Source organism: Polypterus senegalus, chromosome 8 (genome assembly GCF_016835505.1).
Source record: "Polypterus senegalus isolate Bchr_013 chromosome 8, ASM1683550v1, whole genome shotgun sequence".
NCBI lineage: Eukaryota > Metazoa > Chordata > Cladistia > Polypteriformes > Polypteridae > Polypterus > Polypterus senegalus.
Genome location: NC_053161.1, coordinates 10529263 through 10543553, shown reverse-complemented (window position 1 = coordinate 10543553; position 14291 = coordinate 10529263). Strand labels below are relative to the sequence as shown.

The following is a 14291-nucleotide window of genomic DNA, read 5'->3' as shown; positions in this document are numbered from 1 at the left end:
TTTTCAGATCTTTTTATTAGTCCAGCATGTTCTTTTAAGAACTGAATGATATGCATAGATAATACTTGTATTTGTACTCTTTTTGATGCATTTGAATATATGCTGGATCTCGTCCATCTCACCCCTGCTGCCTCTTAGATACATGCTGTGCTATCACTATAGTAGATGAGACAGCTCTTTAGCTGTTTGCAATTGTTTTGCAAGTCTTGCTTGCTTATCAGAAACATTTTAGGCACTTTGGCTACAGTTCGATAATTTACTTACCCTTCTTTATTTTTGTTTTCTTCACTCAATGAATAATAAAAATGCAGTCAAAATAAATTAACTAAATATTGGCACTAGCCCAGACTGGCGTTCTTAGATGTGCATTATGTGTTAGTAAAATTTCTTGAAATTCAGAGCTCCTTCAGGATACATGGAGTAATGCGATTTTTGTTAGATGTGATTGAGGACTAATGTAACAGATAATGTAGACTTGTTTTAAAGCTAACTTAAGTGAAGTAATATTACATGAAATGACTTGTGCTGTCTGAGTGGTAAGCATAAGTTTTTAAGATCCTTGTATTGGTTTATACAGTATGCTGTTCCCACATTGATTAGTTCTTGTGAAATATATCGGCCACTATGAGCACGCACAACTGATAGGAAAACATGCTTATGAAACTTTAACTTGCTTTAACTTGTATAAGGTGTTGTCACCTAGAGAAAAATTCTGTTTGTGTACAACATTCATTCAACTAAAATATGTTTTAACAAGATCCCATGGAGATGTTCTGCAGTGAGGAACTCTCTTACAGAAAGACAGGCAGCTCCAGTAATCCACAAATCATAATCTTGTTAAAATGTCCCTATACTCGTTCTTCTCATAATATACTGAAAAACATATTCTTAAATGTATGAAGACACGTCCATTTTGAAGCTATGCTAATTTTTCTAATGTATTATTATTGTCACATATCAGTTTTGTTCATAGTAATGCATTGAAATACTGTAATTTTGGTTTTAACCTTTTAGGTGAATGTGTAAGATGGTTGAAGTTAGATTTTCAATAATATACATACTGTACAGTGGTGTGAAAAACTATTTGCCCCCTTCCTGATTTCTTATTCTTTTGCATGTTTGTCACACAAAATGTTTCTGATCATCAAACACATTTAACCATTAGTCAAATATAACACAAGTAAACACAAAATGCAGTTTTTAAATGATGGTTTTTATTATTTAGGGAGAAAAAATCCAAACCTACATGGCCCTGTGTGAAAAGTAATTGCCCCTTGTTAAAAATAACCTAACTGTGGTGTATCACACCTGAGTTCAATTTCCGTAGCCACCCCCAGGCCTGATTACTGCCACACCTGTTTCAATCAAGAAATCACTTAAATAGGAGCTGCCTGACACAGAGAAGTAGACCAAAAGCACCTCAAATGCTAGACATCATGCCAAGATCCAAAGAAATTCAGGAACAAATGAGAACAGAAGTAATTGAGATCTATCAGTCTGGTAAAGGTTATAAAGCCATTTCTAAAGCTTTGGGACTCTGGCGAACCACAGTGAGAGCCATTATCCACAAATGGCAAAAACATGGAACAGTGGTGAACCTTCCCAGGAGTGGCCGGCCAACCAAAATTACCCCAAGAGCGCAGAGACGACTCATCCGAGAGGTCACAAAAGACCCCAGGACAACGTCTAAAGAACTGCAGGCCTCACTTGCCTCAATTAAGGTCAGTGTTCACGACTCCACCATAAGAAAGAGACTGGGCAAAAACGGCCTGCATGGCAGATTTCCAAGACGCAAACCACTGTTAAACAAAAAGAACATTAGGGCTCGTCTCAATTTTGCTAAGCAACATCTCAATGATTGCCAAGACTTTTGGGAAAATACCTTGTGGACTGATGAGACAAAAGTTGAACTTTTTGGAAGGCAAATGTCCCGTTACATCTGGCGTAAAAGGAACACAGCATTTCAGAAAAAGAACATCATACCAATAGTAAAATATGGTGGTGGTAGTGTGATGGTCTGGGGTTGTTTTGCTGCTTCAGGACCTGGAAGGCTTGCTGTGATAGATGGAACCATGAATTCTACTGTTTACCAAAAAATCCTGAAGGAGAATGTCCGGCCATCTGTTCGTCAACTCAAGCTGAAGCGATCTTGGGTGCTGCAACAGGACAATGACCCAAAACACACCAGCAAATCCACCTCTGAATGGCTGAAGAAAAACAAAATGAAGACTTTGGAGTGGCCTAGTCAAAGTCCTGACCTGAATCCAATTGAGATGCTATGGCATGACCTTAAAAAGGCGGTTCATGCTAGAAAACCCTCAAATAAAGCTGAATTACAACAATTCTGCAAAGATGAGTGGGCCAAAACTCCTCCAGAGCGCTGTAAAAGACTCATTGCAAGTTATCGCAAACGCTTGATTGCAGTTATTGCTGCTAAGGGTGGCCCAACCAGTTATTAGGTTCAGGGGGCAATTACTTTTTCACACAGGGCCATGTAGGTTTGGATTGTTTTTCTCCCTAAATAATAAAAACCATTTAAAAACTGCATTTTGTGTTTACTTGTGTTATATTTGACTAATGGTTAAATGTGTTTGATGATCAGAAACATTTTGTGTGCCAAACATGCAAAAAGAATAAGAAATCAGGAAGGGGGCAAATAGGTTTTCACACCACTGTAAGTGCTATCACCAAACTGTAAAAGCACAGTACATTACTGGTGATGATATGGTTCTGAATTTAAATGAGTGCTTTAATTTTTCTTTAATTAAAGGTGTAACTGGTTTCCAAATTTTGTTTTAGGATTGATTAGATAAATGGATTACATTTCATAATAAGGTACTTAAGACAAGAATAACTATAAGAAAAATACAAGTTGTACTATTCAGTACTTATTCTTTGTGTAAAGATAGATAGAGAGCGAACAAGCAAGTGTTTTATTTGTCCCAAGGGGGACATTATCAAGGACCCAGTCTTGAACACACACTTAAGTACGCAATTTTGAGAAGAGTTCCTGCTTTTCCACACAAGGTAACCTGATAGTTTGTTGGCATGTTTTGCAAATTTTCTTTCATGGAAAATTCATGTAGCATTGGCATCCAGTGTAGGTCAGTTATACGATTCTCATTAACCATTATACCATGTTTGGTTTAGAGCTTCCATATCAGATTATGGAAGAAGATGAAAAGATCTAATATGGGATGTATTAAAAAAATCATCCATGGTTATTTTATTAAGAGCTTTTGGATTTTGCTTTGTTTTAAGCAGCAACAGTGATTTTCTTTCTTTTTTCTCTCTTCTTTAGCAGTTTTGTGGATTTTTCAAGTGGCCAATAATATATTTTTTATAAACATTTAAACTAATGCCAATTCCAAACTGTTTTATTTTGTTAATATTTAAGGTTAAAGTCTTTTTACCACGTGTACAGAAAGTTAGAACTTCTCGACATAAATATTAGATGTAAGAGGAGAAATAAAACTTTGAACAAAAAAAAAATCATATCCATTGACTCATACTATAGATAATCTTGATATTTCACTGTTTTCATGTTGTAGAAGGCGATGATTGCATTTAGGTTACATTGAGCTTCTATAATATAGAAATGCAGTGTATTTTGTCCATATTACAGAGCTTCATTCCCTCCTGTAAGTTTGTGGAACAGCTCCTCATTCAACACATCATTTTGATCTTTGTTCCGGGTTGACATGAAGATGTACCCGCCGATGTATTCGTGTACAATCTTGCAGTCTGCAGTCACACAGCTGAATGCGATGTTCACATTTCCGTCAAATTCAATTGCCACCTGTGGTAAGAAAAATGCAAGGGGTTTCAGAGACATAAATGCATGTTTACCAATTGATAATCGTGTCAGATAAATATGATTTAGAGCTTTTTATTCATGGCTGGGTCCGAGCAACACTACCATATCAGTCTCACAAAGTTGCATTAAGGGGAATGGAAATTAAAAGCAGTGGGGTGCCACTACAAATAAAAGTGTTTACATTTCACTGTAATTATGGGAAATCACTCCCAATAGGTGATTCTGTTAACTCTGCATCAAATGTTAAGAATTAAAATACATTTCTTTACAGAAGGGAGAATAATTGTTTGAGCACAAAGCTGTCCTTTAAACCATTTTTTATTGTCCCTGAATGAAGAAACCTCTGTACTTGCTGTGATTTTGCTCAGAGATCTTTCACATTAACAATGTCTTAACCCTCATTCAAAACCTCAATTGTGTTACTTAAGACCCACTTTCTAATAGTGCTCACCTGTCTGATATCCCAGTTCACATTCCACTGACGCATATTATTGTAGCGCCAGGTTTTAACCACATCCCCAATGCTTAGGTCAATCCTGATCAGTCTGTTGTTGGAGATTCCGAGGATTTCATCTTTACGGCAGCCTTTAAACCTGAAGGGAGAAGAGAAATCATAACAAGAGAACAAAAGAAATAAGTTTGCAGAGAGTGATGAGGATGTAAACCTTTTAATTACATTTATGGATGACACCTAAAAATGGCTGAAAGTCTAGACCTAAGGTTCCCAACAGGGGCGGTACCACTCACCGGTGGGCGCTGAAGAAATCTAAGGGGGCATTTCTGGTCCAAGACATATTAAGGGGGCATTGGGGACCAGCTGCTGACGCCTTGGGCAATACTCACAAGTACGCACTAAAAAGTTACATTAATACTAAAAATCATCAAACGCATGTTTCAACCAATTATTCTTAATGTTCGTTAAGAAAGACCTGTCTGTATTAAATAGTAGGTATTGGTACATTATATTTACAAGTTTGCACAAGTCATGCATTCTCAGATCGTGCAAGTCCTTACAAGATTAACGCACATGCAGAGGACCGAATCTATGCATGTTTTGACAGGTTCATTGAAAATTACTATAAATATGTGAGAAGTTTTTTTTTTATCAATACCAGATTGTTTCAAAATTCCTTCAGAGCAAGTGTAAGTCTAAAATTACAGTGTGGGACCTACAGATCACATTCAAAGAAAAACTTACGTGGACCTACTTATTAAGAACTAGGGGGCTTCGCTTGCCCAGCCTGCACTACACAATAGCAACTTCGCATCTCTGTCCCTCACGTATGTGGATTTCACTTTCACCAAACAACAAATCTTTTAATTCTCTTGGATAGGCCTCTTCATTGGGGAGAAACACTACTTTTCCCTGATGGCAACACGAATTAGACGATCTACAAGTCTCCCGTCATCATATTTATCTGAAAGAGGATTTAGCATGATCAACAATCTATTAACAAAGAAAAGAAACAGATTGTCAATAGTGGAATTTCTGATGACAAGAGTGGCACCAAACATCGAAAAATTTGCGTCATCACACCAAGCTCAACCCTCTCACTAATAATATTATATTCATTTTTTTAATATACATTTTTTTAATCATACTTTGAGCAAAACACCAATATTGTTAATATCTTCTAATAAAATAATTTAAAAAATCTGTCCTTGTTTTTCAATATATAGTATAGTTCACCCAAGAGGGGCGCTATCGAATTGGGAACCTATGCTCTAGGCAGTCATTGTGAAAATAGCCTTCTCTGAAGACCTGGAATAATTTATTATTCTTTTAACATTTAACAGTATTTTTTTCCAATTTTTCATCCATTATTTGTACAATAAGTAATGAGATTCAGGTATTAAAAATAATTACAAACTAAAAACAAAACTGAAATTATGAAATAATAGATATGTTAAAGTACTTTAGCCTAAATTTGACAGTTAAATAAGTCTGTGTGCCTTTTTCATAATGGATGTTCACATTTTGGAAAACGAGGGATTTTGTGAACACTCAGAGCTCTCAATATGAATCAAATGAGTAAGGATGGTGCTGAAGTGTCTGGCATTCATTAAAGAATTTAATCAGGGTAATAAGACAGATAGACAAACAGGATTATAAGATGTGTTGCGGTGCTGATTCGTTAAAAAAACATTTACAAAGAAAGTAGAGAGGATGTGGTCAGAAACAAAACACAGGTTGATTCTTAAAAACCTATTTAAAGATGTAGCTGAGTTGTAACATAAGAAGCTGAAAGAAAACAAAGCAAGTAAACCAAGTTTTGAGTAACAGACATGAGTTTTAAAGCAAAATAAAAAAAAGAAGCAGATGAGCTTAAAATGAGTCACAGGTGACTGCCATGCACTTACATTTGGCAAAGAATGCCCTAAGGTAAATTACTTTTGGGAGGTCATGTGATGGGACCTCTTCTAATCCATTAAAAAGTAGAATATGCCAGGATTAATTCAATCTATCAGTAAATAAAGCAATAAAATAGGCCATGTAAAAAATATGGATATGTGTCCCCTGGAGGAAATGTGTCTTTTCACAGAATCTAATTAAATAAATGTATATACTGTTTATAAATAAATACACACACTATGGTCTGAACAAACACGAGAATGACTACAAAGGAAGAAAACACACTTCTAACTTGGCACTCACAATAAGCCATTATGCAGGCGTATTGCAGTTGGTACAAATGAGCCCCAGTAGCTTTTTCCTGACACACTTCTACTGAATGATCATTGGCTGAAAGTACTCATGACAATGTATCAGATAGAGGGTGTGCAACATTTTTTTCTTTTAATTATTGCCTTCGCTACTACCTCCAGTTAGTCCATTGTGTCCCACAACTGAGCCTGCCCTTTTTATTGGCTTGTTGATTTGGTGAGCCACTCTTGAATTGATGTTATTGGCCCAGTGCACCACATCATAGCAAATCGCACTGGCCATCACAGAGTTGTAAATTTATGTGAAGGATGTCACTACCCACATTAAAGAAATAAAGTCTCCTAAGGAAAAAAAAGGAGCAAACCACTTTTACATCCACTTCTTGAATAGTGACCAGACAGAGGGACTCTTTGGTGCAGCAAAAGTCAATAACCCATTCCTTTGTTTTGCTGATGTTAAGCTGCAGACATTTTCTTCTGCACCAATAAACAAAGTTTTCCACCTGACTCCTATATTCAACCCCCTTCACAAAAAATCTTGTTTTGTTTTTCGTATTCTTTACTCCAAATGAACTGAGCTAATGCGGAAAGGAACCAGCAGGTTCCCACCATTCACTGCAAACTGAGCAGTTGTCAAAAGACACACCAATACAGGCTACACCCAACAATACACTGAATTGTTTACCAGTAGAACATCAGTGTATTCTATTCTGACCCATTTCATAGGCTAGCTGGGAGACTCTTGCCATGGAATATTCTCTTTGGGGCCACATGATTCATCAAGTGTCACTCAGTTTACTTTGAGAATGACTGCATCTCTTGATGTGGCAGAAGGAAGATTACATTTGAAGAACAGGGAGGGTAGGGTGTTTAATTGGAAACTCTTGTCTCCATTGTCCTAAGATCTGTTGGTCAGATATTAAGACTACTCAGGCATGCAAGGTCAGGTTTACCTGGAAGGGCATCATTCTTATTTTAAGTGAGCTCTGGTGATAATTCAGTTACAGAATGGCAGTGGGCACAGTGTAAAAGAGGAATTAACTTACAGTATCATACGCTTAGTCCTGATTATGATTATGGATTGTCAAGGTATCTTTACCATTTGGGAGCAGGGTTTCAGCATGAATGACTCTACCAAATGTGGGATGCCTAAAAGGTTGGTGTAATTGTTGAAACATTTATTCAGATTAATAAGATTGACAACTTGAAGACAAGCAGATATAGTCAGATGTCAGTACATATAAAATTAGTAAAATAAATGCAAACAAAAACATCAAAAGCAAAACGGCAACATAAACTAAATGTAGTTTTATGAGAATGCTGAGCCTTTAAACTTATTGTAATTTTCATTATCATTGCTAATTTGTTGTTTTTGTAACTACTGAAATGTATGTGTTTTCATTTTGTAAATAATTTAGGAATAAGTATAAATACTATTAATTATGGTTCAATTTCTAGTAAGTGTCAGTTACTACAATGTGAGATGTGTCAAAATATCTAAAGGAAGACATGGCAAATCTGAATGCATGGTATGTAAATAACTGTTTTTTTCTTTAATCCAGTGTTTTGTTACACTAATTGATTACATTACAAATGGTACCACTCTTTTAAAAAGTGTAACATAGTAAATTTTAATATATGGCAGTCATGTTCAGACTACATCAAAATTATATTTCTGATGCAACAAACCTCAAATTTCATGTTCAAGTGTATTCTTCCATGGGCACAGTACCATGAAATGTTCAGCCCACAATCAGCAAGTATTACTAGTGGAATGCATCTAAAACCATATGGTTTGACAGATTTCTTGTGAAACTGTAATTGATGTAACACTGGCAACAGTTAAACTGTAACTAATTTCCATCATTATACAGGTAAGTGTGGTGCAGTAGCTAAGGAACCGGCCTCTCAGACCCAAACTTCAAGACTCAAATCCTGGTTTTGACCAACTGTGTGATCCTTAGCAAATCACTCTACTTGCCTGTGTTACCTTATATGTACAGTATATCAACAGTTATGTTGATATGGTATAGTTGTAATGTTGTTTGTAATGGCAAAAACATTGGAACTTAAATCAGAAGGTCATATTACCAATAGAAGGCCACTTAACTTTCCTATGTTCCAGTTGTTTAAAGACTGGAAACAATTGCACTGTATTCATATCTTACTCACCTAGTGCAAAGTTGTCAGCCAAATATAATTAAAAAAAATAATGGAACAGGTAAAGGTCAGAAGAAAACACATTATATCATCATTAAGATATTTATTGCTTTACCTCACCACAAAGTAAGACAATCCAAAATCAGGTAGGGACTGCCAAATCTGGATGAACCGTATCTTTGCATCCATAAGGGTTAGCTGGGCAACATTTTGGTGAGCCTCCAGGATACGAGGAGTTAACTGTATAGGATGCAAAGGGGGATAATATTAGTATAATATTATACTCAATATGAGTGTACAGCTTCTATTGACGAGAAAAGCTCAGGTTGAGACAAATTTCTGCCCTGTCATCTAATAGCTTATTTAGGATAGATAGGTAGGAGTCTGTTAGAGAAAAGCAAAAAATGTGTGTTTTTGTGGAATTATTATTTTTATACCTCTGTAATTATTATTTTTGATGTAAATGTATTATTTCTATATTCATTTATATATATATATATATCAGTAACGGTGCACTGCACGGAATACACTCGACTTGAGCATTCCTAGTTTTCCTACTCTTTCTCTGTATGTTTAGCATTTATTTGCTCAGAGGTCAATGCCACCGGCCTGCTTCTTCTCTTCTTCCATCGAAATCTTTTTGCGTTAAAACTGATTAAGTCATTGTTTATGTTGCAATTACTTAGTATGTTTTCTTTAATTTTTCACTTAAGTGTTCAATCTGCCTCAAGAATGATTTCCGATTTAAAGAGATAGAGGAAGTGACGGCGATGGTGGTAGGGCATGAGAACAGTGCCCATACGCATGTGCCGTACAGGTGCCCTGCTGGCCGCTGCCAAGAGCTGATTCTACAATAAAATAAAATAAAAAGAGGAATAACCTTGCAGGTCAATCATCACCCCAAAAGTGGACAGTAGAAGTCACGCAGTATATGTGTACCAGATTTCAGGTCAATAGTTCAAATGGTTTGTGAGCTACAGGTGATTTAAAATCCTGTAGAGACAAATGAACAGCCATGGTAGCATATTATATATAAAGATACAGTATACAGTATATAATATCTTTATGCTACAGACCAAACTCAATTTTAAGACAAACTAGCTTAGACTAGGCCAAGCCGATAGCATGAATCAGTTTGGCTTAGTCTAAACTAGTTTGTCCTAAAATCGGGTTTGGCCTGTAACTGCTCTAATACTTTTGTATTTGTAGCACACATGTAACCAAATACCTGTATATACCATTAAGGAATTTATTTTTAAAAATGGAATTTCTTTTTGGAATGTATTTTACCTGTTATTTACATTTTTCCCAGGATTTGGTGTTGGTGTTAACATCAATAAACCTCATCAGTGCATAGGACTAGTTTATTTTATTACTTAATGTAATTCAGTGTGACAGAGGGCCAGAGCCTATCCTGGCAGCATTGGGCACAAAGTAGGAAGCAGTCCTTGACAGAGTACCTTTCGATCACATGGCTTACTCACACAAGCACCATACTCGCAATGGCACCAATTTAAAATTAGTGTTTCCAGTTTTCACTCTTTTGGATCTGCTTTTAGTTATTTACTTGTCAGTAACAATATATTGAAATTTAGTCTTTTCTCCTGTGCTGAGATGCCATTCATGAGGTTTCTAATTAATCGAGGTATAGCTGTGATGATACCATTGTAGAGCACAACTGTATAGCTTCTGAAATTGGCTGGATGCAGTACCTGTTTGGCCTTGTACTTCTTCTGGTAGCGTGGAGACACCAGGCTGTGAGTGTTAATGTTCTCGTCAGAGGCAACCTGTGTGCCTGGATTTTTCTTTTGCATTGTCAGGAAGGCCAGGATATTTTGGACTTCAGTCTGATAAGAACTGTCAGCCATCGTTTTTCCTTTTGAAGCCAAACGACAAGCTGCCATCCATCGTGAGTATTGCTTCTCCTGAAAAGAGAACATAGAGAGAAATGGCAAATGTTGACTTGGGTGTCCAGTTAGTATTACAGTCATGACATAAGTTTTTTACATGAATGGAAAAGAACAAGCAAAACAAAATCTGTTATAAATGAACAATATATGTTTATACATGCTGTATATAACATACACCCACTGTGACCTTGAAATAATAGGTTTGAGTATGGTTTGTCAGGCAGAGCAGGGTAGTTTGCAACAGCCACAACAACAATCCTATTACCCAAGATGCCTATTGGTTTTCATTTCTGCATAGCCCCTAATAACTGCAACATGTGCTGTATGTAGATCAGTAATTTGTGGAAATCGCCTTGTTTCAGTTCAAGATTTTTCCTCTATATTTAACTGCATGTTAAGCAATATATGCATTGTGAAGCTGCATTAGCTTCTTTTAGCAAGCAGACTCAATAGTATCTTGTCGTTAAGGACAAAACAGCAACTGCAAAATAACTAAGAAATCCTGTTTAAGTTAATTGTTCCTTGAATGCAGATATTCAGTGCATTATAGTTCTGCAGATTCAGCAACCCCCCCCTTAGATTCTGTGTTGGACTCAAAAATTGAAAGATAGATGGACTATAACAAAATATTTGTTAAAGCTGCACAATCTAATTCAGTGTGGCAGGGGCCCAAAGTGTATCCCGGCAGCATCAGTTAGAACTAATCTGAACATAGCGTCAGTCCTGGATGTATATTAATTGCTGTTTATTTCTTACATCATCACAGCGCAAGTATATCTCATTCATCCCATCGGGAGCTGGTATCAAAAGTTTGATGCAAAACTTCTGTCCAGCGATATTAACATCTGGAGCCACTTCACATCCTGAAGGAAGAAAAAAAAAATCAGGTCACTTTGCCCGGGCAACACCTGCATCCTCCATAATATTCAGCTTAGCTGGATTGCACACATTTTATTAGATAATTTCAGACTGGTGTACATATTTATGCATATAACTCAAAACACTAGGTATGCTTGTAAAAGTAGATATTTACACATATATTCATATAGACATTTTTTTTTGTTTGTTTTCTTAAATGTATGACCCCTTACAGATAATGAAAGCAGTGCCAATGGAACAGCGGTCATATTAGAAACCCCCTACCTGCAGACAATACTTTTTAAAGTAAATACCCTAGATTCGCCTGAGTGTGTATGTGTGTATACAATTCTGAAAAGGAAAGAGCAAGATTAAAGACTTAAGTAACTTTGAATGTGTTGTGGTATTGAGCCAATCAGGAATAAATCAAATTTGTGTGGAATGGCTTACCACTTAAAAAGCTGTAGATGGTGGCCCTGTGATTAGAAGACCAAATGAACTAGTGGAGGCTGTTGACATTCTGTACAGTGTGGTAGGGCGGATATACTGAGTCAGCAAAATACAAGGACACATTAGTACACCATACTTGTCACAAATGGGCTATGGCACCTGACAGAACAACTGGGTTCTTCTTCTCTATAAGGAAAATAAGTTATGGTTACCAGCAGAAGCTCTTTGAAAGCTACAGTAATGCTCATAGGTTTATATACCCTGGCAGAATTTGTGAAGCATTGGGCATTGTTTGGAAAATACAAGCAATCATGCAGAAAGCTTTCTTTTTAGTTAGGGAGTATACTCAGGTGAACTATAATGTATTATGATATAATTGTGTGTGCCCTTTTTAAATCATATTGATAACTGAAATCACTCAAATGTGCTGATCAAAAGTTTGCATACCCTTGAATGTTGGGGCTGATAATATACACTTAAGCTGACACACACAGGTTCATATTAAGGGAGAGTGTCCACATCTGTAACGTCTTTGTTTGTAATCAGTGTCTATGTATAAATAGTTCATTTAATTTAATGCAGGGCTGCATTCACTTTGCTGGATATCAAGCCAAGAGGAAAGCAAGGGAATTGTCAAAGGACTTGTGAGGATTGGTTGTTGATTTGTATAAAATCAGTAAAAGGAAAAGATATCTGGAGATCTGAAAATGCATGTAAGTAGTGTTCAAACTCTGATAAAAAAGTGGAAAGTTAAGGGTTCTGTTGTTACCAGGCCACGGTCAGGTAGACCAATCGAAATTTCAGCCACGAACCACCAGGATTATTTGTTGAGATGCCAAGAAAAACCCACAAGGCACTTCAGCTGAGATACAGGTTTCTCTGTAAACAAGTGGTTTTGCTGTTTCAAGATGAACAATAAGGAGGTACTTGAACAAAAACCATCTGCACGGTCAAGTTGTAAGAAAAAAGGCTTTACTGTGCCATGGCCACAAAACAGCCCATTTACAATATGCCAAACAGCATCTAGACAAGCCTCAAAACTTCAGGAACAACTCCTTTGGAGTGATGAGACCAAAACTGAATTTTATACTCACAACCATAAACGCAAGGCCTATGACAAAAAGTACACCTTCCCTACTGTGAAGCATGGAGGTGGATCTCTGACGTTCTGGGGGTGTGTCAGCTGCAGTGGTACAGATAACTTAATGGAAATTGATGGCAAGATGAATGTAGCATGTTATCAGAAAATATTGGATCTGGATAACTTGCATTCATGAATCCGGAAGGTGCACATGGGACACACTTGGATCTTCTAACATGATCCAAAACACAAGGACATGTTGACCCTTCAGTTACTACAGCAGAAAAAAAAGAGATGGTGCTATAGTGGCCATCTCACAATCTCCTGAAGTCAATATCATTGAGTCACTTCGGGGAGATCTCAAATGTGCAGTTCATGCAAGACAACCCAAGAATTTATGGGACTTGGAGGCTTTTTGCCAAGAAGAATGGGCAGCTCTGCCACCTGAGAAAATCAAGGGCCTCTTCCACAACTATCTCAAAAGACTGCATGCCATCATTGATGCTAAAGGGGTTAATACACAGTAGTAAGAACTAAGGGGATGCAAACTTTTCAACAGAGACCATCTCATTATTTTCCTTATTACTATGTTTTGTTTAATGGTTCTGCTGTTCTGTAATGCCTTATAGTTTAATTTGGATTCCATTAAAAGTAAAGGAAATGGGTTTTGCCTGACTTTCATCTTTTTTTTTTTAAATATCATACATATGTACATATATTACAAATTCTGCCAGGGTATATACAGTGGTGTGAAAAACTATTTGCCCCTTCCTGATTTCTTATTCTTTTGCATGTTTGTCACACAAAATGTTTCTGATCATCAAACACATTTAACCATTAGTCAAATATAACACAAGTAAACACAAAATGCAGTTTTTAAATGATGGTTTTATTATTTAGGGAGAAAAAATCCAAACCTACATGGCCCTGTGTGAAAACGTAATTGCCCCCTGAACCTAATAACTGGTTGGGCCACCCTTAGCAGCAATAACTGCAATCAAGCTTTTGCTATACCCTGCAATGAGTCTTTTACGGCGCTCTGGAGGAATTTTGGCCCACTCATCTTTGCAGAATTGTTGTAATTCAGGTTTATTTGAGGGTTTTCTAGCATGAACCGCCTTTTTAAGGTCATGCCATAGCATCTCAATTGGATTCAGGTCAGGACTTTGACTAGGCCACTCCAAAGTCTTCATTTTGTTTTTCTTCAGCCATTCAGAGGTGGATTTGCTGGTGTATTTTAGGTCATTGTCCTGTTGCAGCACCCAAGATCGCTTCAGCTTGAGTTGACGAACAGATGGCGGAAATTCTCCTTCAGGATTTCTTGGTAAACAGTAGAATTCATGGTGCCATC

At 36.8% G+C, this 14291-nt stretch overlaps 1 protein-coding gene across 1 annotated transcript in view; it reads right to left on the bottom strand.

Moving 5' to 3' along the window:
• Positions 1 to 3359: 3359 nt before the first annotated feature.
• The window catches only part of LOC120533767 (fermitin family homolog 3-like), a 70042-nt gene continuing 59110 nt past the window's right edge, over positions 3360 to 14291 (bottom strand). Inside the window, exons 11-15 of the mRNA XM_039760708.1 lie at positions 11308 to 11414; positions 10354 to 10566; positions 8757 to 8881; positions 4269 to 4410; positions 3360 to 3799 (exon numbers count right to left, since the gene is read on the bottom strand). Coding sequence (XP_039616642.1) covers positions 3620 to 3799; positions 4269 to 4410; positions 8757 to 8881; positions 10354 to 10566; positions 11308 to 11414 — 767 coding nt within the window. The 3' untranslated portion in view covers positions 3360 to 3619. The remainder of the gene's footprint in view (positions 3800 to 4268; positions 4411 to 8756; positions 8882 to 10353; positions 10567 to 11307; positions 11415 to 14291) is intronic.